General features: G+C 49.3%; 1 protein-coding gene across 1 annotated transcript; it reads right to left on the bottom strand.

The window, feature by feature from the left end:
* Window positions 1-1,634: 1,634 nt before the first annotated feature.
* On the bottom strand, window positions 1,635-9,728 carry ASF1B (anti-silencing function 1B histone chaperone). The gene is made up of 4 exons (XM_045853264.1): window positions 9,392-9,728; window positions 3,814-3,929; window positions 3,194-3,370; window positions 1,635-2,823 (listed from the first exon to the last, which is right to left on the bottom strand). Exons 1-4 carry the CDS (start codon window positions 9,498-9,500, stop codon window positions 2,617-2,619), a joined length of 609 nt encoding a protein of 202 aa, XP_045709220.1. The 5' UTR covers window positions 9,501-9,728; the 3' UTR covers window positions 1,635-2,616.
* Window positions 9,729-10,633: the final 905 nt, after the last annotated feature.

Raw genomic sequence — 10,633 nt, 5'->3', positions numbered from 1 at the left:
ACAGAACGTCCAGTGTCAATCCCAGGGTGAGAGGGCGGGGCGGAGGCGCAGCTTGCTGCGGGGCAGCCGGGCGGGGTGGCGGAGGCTGGCCGGTGGCCGGGCCACGCTCTGAGGATCAGGAGGCGGTCCAGGCGGGCGCCTGTCCGCCTCTTGCACTCCGCAATACCCCGCCCCCGCTCAGTGCGGCAGCAGTCGCGGGCCAGCTAAGGTTGGCTCCACGATCCCCTCACCCCCAGCGCAGCCACTGTCCACCTGCCAGAGGGGGAGGGGCGCGGCGGTGCCCGCGGGTCAGAGGTCGTCGGGCCGTCGTCATTCATAAGGCCTGGAGCAGGATAGCAGCAGCAGGCCTGGGGGAGGGGCTAGGGCTCCTACAGGATGTGGTCCTTGGGAGGGGGTGTCAGTGTCCATTCCGTTGCTGGGCACCCACACTGGGCTTGTGTCGCTCGTTGAGTACATTACTTCCCACCACAGTCCTGTCATGCAGGTACTATTATCACTCCCATTTTACAGATGAGGAATCGAGGACAGTCAGGCTGAGGATTCTGTCTAGGCAAATGAAGAGGGAATCTGCCCTCCAGGGGAAGAGACATACAAGATGTCCCTGCCTTCGGGGGCAGTCAGCCTGAGGGCAGTCAGGGTTCCCTACTACCACACTGCTGACATCTGGGGCCTGATCGTTCTCTGCTGGGAGGATTGTCTTGTGCTATACTGTATACCTCAGCTTAGTGGCATTCCCAGTGGAATCTCCCACCAGGTGTGATAACCAAAACAATCTTGACATTCCTAAATGTGCCCTGGGGGGCAAAGTTGTCCCCAGTTGAGAGCCACTGAGGCAGAGGAAAGCCCAAACAGGAGGTGGTCAGAAGGGCAGGGGACTGGCTGAGCCAAGTCTCCTTGACTTGTGGGTTAAGTGGTCTTAGTTGTACAAGCCAGCTAACTCATTGCTTTGCCTATAGGTCTGTACAACCTGCACCCTACCCAGCTGCTCTCTACACCCATGTGCTTAAGTTGATCATAGGGAGGGAAGAGTTGGGGCTTTTATGTGAATTATGGGGAAACCATTCCACTTCTGGCTGTGGGGTTACAAATAAAAAGTTAAGTAAAATTTAATAAAATGGCCCTGGCTGGTGTGGCTCAGTAGACTGAGTGCGTCCTGCAAACCAAAGGGTCACTGGTTTGATTCCCAGTCAGGGCACATGCCTGGGTTGCAGGCCAGGTTCCCAGTGGGGGCACGTGAGAGGCAACCACACACTGATGTTTCTCTCCCTTTTTCCCTCTGTTCCCCTCTGTCTAAAAATAAATAAAATTTAAAAAAATTTAATAGAAGTGTTGCTGTATCCTTGGAGTAGTGTTAATTTCTTCCTGTAAGTCAAGGTAAAAAAAAAAATCACTGGTTATGCTCTACAACAGCTGCATTGCTTAAGTTTTAATAAATAAAAACTTCCCAAATCTGTGTGGATCACAACTATACAACCAACTAAGACTAGGGCAAGAATCTAAACAAGGAAACAAGAGACAGTGAACTGACTTGCAGGGGCAAGAGGACCCCCACCCATGTCCCAAGGAAAGATGGACAAAGCTGCCTCAGCCCACCCAAGATAAAAGCAGAAATAATCAGTCTTAAATAAAATGCATTTTTAGACCAACCAAACATATTTAATATAAAAAACATTTTAATATACAAGCTGTAATCACAATAGCATCCACATGGCGAGGGGGTGGGGAACATGGCAGAGGGCATGTCAAAGGGAGATTTTCAGGGTCCCCACTGCTTCCTGTGTCTGCAATCACTTTGCAGCCTCTGAGAGCATGAGGTCTTAGCAGAGGGCAGATCATGGTGGCCAGAGACAGAGGGGTCCGATGCCCACACTGAGACAGAGCACAGCAGGTCACTCTAACATGCCATCTCTCGGCAGTAGCAGCCTCCAAGGAAATCCAGATCCAGTTAGATGTAATGAGGAGGTGGTTGTGACTGAGAGGAGAGTCAACCATCATTCCTCAGCAACCTGCTGATCACACTTTTGGAAATGGTTTTCCAGGGGCTGATGGACTGAAAAGACCTAATAATCAATCATCCTGGGAAAAGGATAGAAATTGTGTCTGAGTCCATCTTCTAACCCAGGTTCCTTGTGACTCCAGAAAGCTGAATGGATCTACTCAGGTATTTGGGAAAGGAAAGGAATGACAGAGGCTTTGGCCCAACAGGGCCAGAACCTTGCCAACCATTGACCAAGAAAGCCTCAAGGCAGGCAGGAAGGTCTGTGGGAAAGCTCTGGGTCAACGGTACTTATATGGAAGCATGGTGACACAATGGCTTGTGTGTGAAAGAGAGAAAGAACACAAGTTAGAAAGAATTAAGAACTGAAGTACCTGTTTTTTATAGGGCTGGGAAGTAAAGGTGAGATACAGTAATCCTTCTGGGCTGAGGCTGGGAGAGATCTGAGGCCCACTCCTTCCTTGGGGACAAGTTTGACAGGCCTGAATATAGTTGATGGCCCCAAAGTCTTCCAGATGGTCCCCACAGGACTCTCCAGGAGCCCTGACTGCCACCTCCAGATGTGTCAGGAGACAGGCTGTAGTCCTGGCTGGGCCCAAGTAGAGCATAGAGTTCCCCAGTTAGATGCAGTCCATAGAGTTCTCAGGGAGGAGGCCAGGGACACAGCCAGGGAGCCCCAAGCCCTTGACAGGAGTGCAGTTGATGGGGGGGCTGCAGCTTAGTGTGGGGTCCTGGTTCTCTATGGCCTCCAGCCTGTCTGTGTTGTTGTCCCAATTGATGTGGAAACGGGTCACCCGGGGATTAGAGGCCAAGATATTCCGTTGGAGCTGGGGCAGGAAGAGAAACATCAATTTGTCAGCATGCCCTCTCATTACTCTCACAAAGCCAGGACACCCTCAGTCTCCCACTCCAAGCCCAAGAAAAACAGACCCTGCTTATTTTATCATTGACAATGTGTGCGACTCCAGGGAATGCCTGTGTACCACGATTCAGGGCCAGGACCTGTCTAGTCTTAATTCTGCAAGGCATGCTTTGGAGAAACAAAGACCCCTCTCTCACATTCTAGCCCAGCACTGCAAGATCTGAGCACTACTCGAAAACTTTAAGTAACCTTGGCTCCTGAACCCAATGACTTAACTCTTTTCAAATGCAAAGGAGCCAGCTGGTCTCGAGTAGGAAGTGCAGAGAGACCCCCACCTGAGAGAAGTCTGGTTTTGGGGGTGGGTTCTCCCGAAGTTCTGGGTCAGGATACTCATTGTTGACGTAGTAGCCCACTCGGATGAATTCCTGTCCATGGTAGGTGCAGGTGATGAGGACCACTGTCACACCGATGGCATCGCTCTCAGGGATGAGGGATGGGTTGGGGGCATCGGCCTAGTGGAAATACATCCTAGGCCTTAGCACCAACTTCTCTGAGTTCAATGTTAATGAATCAACAATAATACTAAATGAGGTATTTTAAACACACCTAAAACAAAGTTATGTATTGACTGGTTGATAAAAATGTGACCCGCAGAAACCTAACCCTGTATTTCCTGTGGGGCCATGGTTCAGTATTCACTAATTCACTGTTCACAACAAACTTATAGAACAAAACTCCTATGAATAATGAGGATCAGCTGTGAATTGGTGGCTCATGGTAACAGCCATGACACAAAGGTGGAGACAGGGAAGTGTCTGAAGTGCCTTTGAGGGGTTAGACTTGAGAGCAAAGCAAGGATTTGAACCTGACCTTTTGACCACTAAATCACACTGTGTGCTTTTGGGTAGAAGAGAACGTTTCTAGGTGTCAAGGCCTATAAGGCCTCCTTTCTTACCTGAAATACGAACATGTGTCTCCCTGCTGGGACAGGACCGACCAGCACTGAGTCTAGGATTTGATCAAACTCCTCACTCTCAGCTGAGCCAACATAAATGATCTTCCACTCCAGGTCTGCGAGAACATAGGGTTTTAAGGAATTGAAATAACTTGACATCAAAAAGGCAAGGAAAGGGTCCTCTTGTGCTAGTTTTGGGTCCTTAATATAGTGAAGGGTTCTTATTCTCAACATCTCCTGCACTAACTGCCAGGCACTGTAGTCCTGAGCACTGGGGTGGACAGGAAGCTCTTATTTCCAGTGGAAGTGGGAAATTTCTCCAGTGGGCCTAACTTTGCCAGGTGACCTTGACTCTGCATCTCCAGGGAAACTTGGGCCTCTCAGAGCCTGAGGGCAAACCGTATGGCAGAGGCTGAATTAAGACCCACGTGATGGAGGCACACTGAGAAGAGAACAGCAGGGAGTTGGGCCATTTCGGGGCTGTGCCCACTGGGTGCTGGGATAGGAAGCAGCATCCTCTTTCACATACAGGGACCAGTGCCACCAAACTGAGTAGATCCCTCGACAACTGGGGCAGGGCGGCAGATTCCAATCCAGCAGGAGAGCCAGCCGGCAGGAGGGGGAAGATGAGGATGCTGGGGGAGTCAGCCAGTCCCCAGGTCTTCCAGATCCGGCACCAAGTCATGCCTGTTTACAGCCATTGGGGCAACCAATGACTCAATCAACAAATGTGATCCTCTTAGCCCCAACTCTCTTGCAACCCATCTAGCCGGAGGGAACCCTGTCCCTGAGTATGTTCGGGAAAGATGGAAGGAAAGTGCTTAAGGAGACCCTGCCCATCAATCACAGGAAATTCCCAGTAACCACTGCCTCTTGCAAAAGGTCCAAGTGTATCAGGGGCAAGGTCACGTTAGTACAGGGAAGCTTGGCAGGAGACCTGAAACTTATTTTAGGTTCTCTGAAATTACACAACCTACCACTCCAGCAACAGGGGGGGTTTCACAAGCTGTGATTTTCACAGGAAGCAAACGCTCTTGGAAGCTGCCCTGTTCCTTGGTCCAGTGTCCTGCAAATGCATCCAACTACAGAAGAACATTGATACCAGGCCACAACTAAGGAGGCTGGTCACCTGAGCGCCAAGCTCTTCCTCGATACACTGGCTTCCTGTTCTTTTGCAGTATCACCCAGGTCTACTCAGGCCCCCTGGGGCTCACGGGGGTTCAAATGCTAATCTCTTACTATTTGCAGGGAGGATTAAGTTTATTGATTTATTTTTGTTACGAGTAGTGACAGGACTAGACATAACACATTTGGAATAAAGAAAACCACCTAGTTGTTTTTCCCTTTCTCACACAGGTCTAGATTTTGGTATCTTTCTTTCTAGCCTCTCCCCCATTACCAGTTGGAATCACATGTGTGTGCATTAAACTAATGTGCTGGGGAGGGGGAGATAAAGGAGGCTGAAATAGAGCAGGCTAGGGGAACAACACAGGCCCTCAATGTTCAATACTATTAGTAAAACCTAGACAAAGACTGTGTGGGTGCTAACAGAAAAACACACTGCATGGGTGGCCAGGCAATTGGGCTACAGTGGATCCCTCACTACTGGAGAAATGAACCAGAGAATCAATGGAAGATCAGAGAAACACTGACCCAAGAGTTGGAGGAGCTGATCAAATCATCTACAGAAGACAAAAGGTAAGGACCTAAATGTTGAATTGTCTTAAAGTTGAGGTTTTAAGTGACTTCATTTTTTAATATAACCCCTCTTTAGAATTAGATATGGAAAATCAGCCACCAGTACAGCACAAACTCACTCCTATTGAATACAGGACACAATTATATACATGTAACATGTGTACCTAACCTTTGGGACAATTTCAAAGTAACTCGACTGCCTTAAATTTTGTCTTTAAGCCCTAATTTTATGTTCTAACCACTGCACAGGATGTTCCTCCACTATGTACAAAACCAAAACCAAAACCAAAGTACACGGTAAAAGACATGTAAAATATTACTGTAGTTGTACTAGCCGAGAACCCTGTTTCCTGCCTTAAAAAAAAAAGCTGATCTAGTAGGTCTTTTTCTGTTTATCACTTTATCTTTGTTCATAATCATACAGACGAACCTTGGTTTGCCCATAGCTGTGGGTTAGAACATTTGACCCCATGACTTATTTAAGCAGTGCCTGTTGAATTTTTCAACTAAAGGGTGGTGGTGTGGGGGAAACAAACCTAATCTGTTAGATGTGGACTCATACTTTAGAAGCATCTATTTCCAGATGCTGAGGAGAAAAGAGAGCAAAAGGGGCTTGGGGTCCTTAGGAAATGAGGTCAGTTGACTGACTAGGGTTTAGGGGTCTTGTCAGATCTGTAGTTGCTAGTGTTGAGGTAATAAGACTGAGATCTCTCCAGTATCTGAGACTTCTACATCCGGGCCCACTCCATCTTTTGGGAGGCAGGCAGGAATCAAATTCTCTCTGCTCTGGAAGAAGAGGCAGAAAGCAAGTTAGTTGACTGGTTAGAGCTGTGGAGAGCCCTAAGAGGAAAAACCAGAGTCTGGATTTCCAGGTCAGGGTTTGCTTTCCAGCTTGAGTTTCTCTGAGCAAAACCTTTATTGTCCAGGTATAATTAATAGTAGCACCCCCCTTTGCTCTCTTTTCTGATATGGAAATAAATTCTATGATCAGTTCTGTTAATGTTCCACTTCTAAAATAAAGGATGTAACCCTGGCTGGTTGGCTCAGTTGGTTAGAACATCATCCCAATACACCAAGGTTGTGGGTTCAAGACCTGGTTGGGGCCCATACAAAAATCAACCAACAAATGCATAAGTAAGTGGAACAATGAATTGATGCTTCTCTCTCTTGAATCAATAAATTAAAAGAAAAAGAAGTTTAAAATAAAGGATGCTTTCTCTCTCTCTCAGGTTTTAAGGAAGATAAATAACCCTGAACTCAGAACTTAGAAAACACCCTAGTGTCAATAATGCTACCAACAAGCTATGTGAACTTGCAGAAGTCATTCTGTTTCTCTCTAATAAAATATGATGGCCAGCAGGTTGACTTTGGACCTCTACTCTGATTCAATGAATAGATTAGTAAAGTAATGGGCAGGGGTATTTCTAGGAATGAAAGTACTAGATAATGACCACACAACCACTTTTAAATGCAATGAGCACAAACAGGCTGATTGAAACCTGATCTCCTGACATCTAGGAACTGTGAATTCCTTAACCTATTAGCTCCTTACATCTGGCTTAAAATTAAACGTTATTACATATTGATATCCTACACTGAATTTATTTACACTCTGCATTGTTACAGGAAGAATTTAACTAGACTTAATCTATAATCAGTCACAAGTAGACTTGTAATTTAAACAGAGAAACCAGGGAGAGACTGCTCAATTGGTCCAGCCTAAGCACATCTCCAATTGTATCAACCCTGAACTAATCCAAGTGGCTGGATTTGCAAGCAAACTCCCCAAATACCACCTAGAGATGCTAGTTAGTACACCCTTGCCTTACAGATCTTACCTCCTCAGGTGCTGCCTCTTCTCTTTTTAACTGTCAAGTGGAGAAACCGTCTGATGGAGTACAGGCATACCTTAGAGCACAGGTGGCAAATACAAGGTCTGTGGGCCCAATTGGGCCCTCCACCTTGTTTCTACCTGGTGGCAGCACCGAGCTCCTTGCCCCTAGTTAAGGAGTAGTTACATTTATACAGTCCTAAAATTACATTCGACCCTTTGAAGGCAACTGTGAGGCTGATGTGGCCCCTGGTGAAAATGAATTTGACACCCCTGCCTTAGAGAGATTGTGGGTTTGGTCCCAGACAACCACATTAAAGCGAGTGATCTTTTTGCTGGTGAGGGTCTTGCCTTCAATTTGTAAAAAATGTAACTTCTGTGAAGTACAATAAAACAGAAGTATGGCTGTTATTTCCTCCTGACTCCCTGGCTGATCTTAGATTTTTGGAGTTTTATAGACCTTTCTTTGAAAGGTCTTTCACTCTTTGTGGCTCCCATCTTCTCATCTGTGAGGTAAGAGCCATGTTTACTTCTATGAATAAGCACATCTGTGAAAGTACCTTTAAAAAGATGCTCAAAATGTTGTGACTCCCCGCTGATTGAAGCTGGATACCAACATGGCCCAGCCCAGTCCACTACCCTCCAGACTAGGTCATACCGTCAAAAGTGCTAGAAGAATTGTGGTAGTAGGTAAGCTGGGACATGGTGGGCAAACAGTGGGATCTGGCTAAATTAGGCTTGCCTGGCTAGACCACTCTTCATATTTGAGTGTGTTCACCGGAGCCCACAGAAAGGGGAGAGGGAAGAACCAGAGTTGGTGAAACTAAGTTATCCTCAAAGACTAGAGCTGGAAGGCAGGCCATGCCTCCTCAAGTGGAGCTCAAGAGCAGAGGAGGGTTGGGGCCATGATAAGGAGGAGGGAAGCCAAGTTCTAGGGTGCTTTGGGGTAGAAAAAAAGGAGAAGTGGGTGGGGTTGTTTAAATATTAGTAGGTTGGGGAAGGGATTATTGGGAGACAAATGGGGAGATGGGGGTGAGTGAAGTCTTACCACTGTTAGAGGGTCTTTCTTCACAGGGAAAAATGGTGATAGGAGAGGCTCCACTGGGAAAATTGGGAGGGAGCTTGGGAGTGGTGCCTCTGCAGGGAAACTGGGGGAAGAGGCTAAGGTTTCCATAGGGGCAATGGGAGGGGGCTGGGGATTGGAGTCTTTAGGAAAAAAGTAAGGTGGGAGTGTCTCACCAGAGGAGAGGGGATGGGTGGAGAACACTGAGTAAGCTCTAATGTTAATATAAAAAAATCTTCTATACTGACCCCTGGCTGGTGTGGCTCAGTAGATTAAGCACCGGCCTAGGAACCAAGGGGTTGCTGGTTGCATTCCCAGTCAGGACACATGCCTGGGTTGTGGGCCAGGTCCCCAGTGGGGGGTCTCACAAGAGGCAACTACACATTGATGTTTCTCTCCCTCTTTCTCCCTCCCCTACTTTCTCTAAAAATAAATAAATAAAATCTTTTAAAAAATCTCCTATACTGAAATAGGAGATGAGGTGATTGAGGGTACCTGCAGGTTAAAGAATGGCAGCTGACCTTGTGTGGCTCAGTGAACCGAGTGCTGACCTGCGATTCCCAGTCAGGACACATGCCTCGGGTTGGGGGCCAGGTCCCTAGTTGAGGCATATGAGAGGCAACCACACATTGATGTTTCTCTCCCTCTTCCTCCTTCCCTTTCCCTCTCTAAACATAAATAAGATCTTTTAAATTCTCTTTTTAAATAAAGAATGGCAGCTTCAGCTGAGAGGGGGGTGGGGTGAGGTGGGGATAGTGAGGTCCATGCCTTGGGAAACTAGAGTATCCGTGGGGAGGGGGTCGGGTGGGCCCTGGGGTGAGGTTGGGGCTGGTGGGGAAGGACAAGGGAGAGATCTTGTTTTGGGAGGTATTTCACGGAAGGGATCGAAGTAGGCCGCCAGGGTCTCTATGGGAAATTCCAGTTGGCCAGGGGCCCGGGGTGGGGGGCGGGAGGGTAGGGTAATGTCCATACAGGCCCAGCCTCACCGTCCGCCAGAGCCTCACTGCACTCGAAGCTGATCTCGAACCGGAAAGGGCTGTGGAAAGGGCTCGGATTCTCCAGCACCGCCACGTTCAGCACCGACACCTTGGCCATCGTCTCGCCGGGCCACGGCTGAAGCCGGAACTGGGGCCGAGCCCACGTCTAGGTCTTATAGGGTCAGCGGGACAGCGTTACCGACGAAACCAGCAACCTCCTCAGTCCGCGGACTGAAATGCGTACACTGTGTGCGCGCCTCCTTCAAATAGCTGGCCGCACCCTCTAACCAATCACCGTAAATGCTCCTCGGCGCCTTGAGCATCCCGTTAGCCAATCCTGAAGCGCTGGGTGGTGAGCGCCGAGACTCTCTGGACCAATCCACGGAGCTCCCTCTCCGGGCTGTGCAAGGGAGGCGGGACCATCTCTTGGCTTCTTCGGGTGTCCTCAGGAAACCAATCCCCAGAGTCTCAGACTTAGTTATCGAAGGCGAGGGTAGGCGGAGTCAGAGCGCAGGGCTCCTGTCAGCCAATCCTGAGGGTTCCCGCACCGGCGTAACCCGCCCCTCGCCGAGCTTTTCCGGGAGACGCATCCCACAGGGAGCAGCGCCGCCAACTGCCGAGCGGTGGCGCGCTGCACTCGCTGAAGAGGGCGGGAAGGGCGGTGCTCCAGTCCGCGGTGATTGGCAGGTGGAAATGGGGCGGGGATAAAGCGGATTCTCTGAGAGGTTTATGGGCTGGGTTATCTTAGGGGCGGGAGAAGAGAAAGACTCCGCTGGGGATTCGTGGGAAAGAAGTGGAAGTCGGCCGCCGGTGCGTTTGAACCGGGTGTGAAGAGACAGAGGAGGTGTTGGCAGCTTCGGCGTCTGTCAGCAGGTGAGCGTTACTGGGAGCTCCTCTGAGGGGCTCCTATCTCAGGCCCAGCGGCCGCAGAGTCCGTTGAGAACGTTGTGAACGTTGTGAACGTTTGACTCACCCCTGAGGGGAGACGAGCGGCGGAAACGGGGCAATGGGGCCCTGGCACTGGGAGTCTGGCCTGATTCGAATCCTGCCGTCGCCCCCTCAAGGGCCGGCGGGAGGCGTCAGGTGGACAACTCTGTAAATGGGAGTTTGAGTCCGGCCTCTACCATTCAGCTCGAGAGGCCACTTTTCCCCACTCATTTAACGGGGCTGTGAGAATAGCCCCCCGGGGACTGACATGACTCGTGACTGCATATGGAGATACTTCTCTCGACCCACACACCTGGGCCGGCC

The sequence above is a fragment of the Phyllostomus hastatus genome, unplaced genomic scaffold (genome assembly GCF_019186645.2).
Source record: "Phyllostomus hastatus isolate PE091 unplaced genomic scaffold, TTU_PhHast_1.1 phas_contig_98, whole genome shotgun sequence".
NCBI lineage: Eukaryota > Metazoa > Chordata > Mammalia > Chiroptera > Phyllostomidae > Phyllostomus > Phyllostomus hastatus.
Note: the sequence above shows the minus strand (reverse complement) of the source record. Positions and strands in the feature narration are given on the sequence as shown.

Excerpts from the sequence above, each read along its gene's own strand:
- ASF1B (XM_045853264.1), bottom strand. The coding sequence starts at position 9,500 with ATGGCCAAGGTGTCGGTGCTGAACGTGGCGGTGCTGGAGAATCCGAGC. Across the intron at positions 3,930-9,391 it reads CAGTGAGGCTCTGGCGGACG|ACCTGGAGTGGAAGATCATT; the intron begins GTGAGGCTGGGC and ends ATGTTCTCGCAG. Across the intron at positions 2,824-3,193 it reads CAAAACCAGACTTCTCTCAG|CTCCAACGGAATATCTTGGC; the intron begins GTGGGGGTCTCT and ends TTCCTGCCCCAG.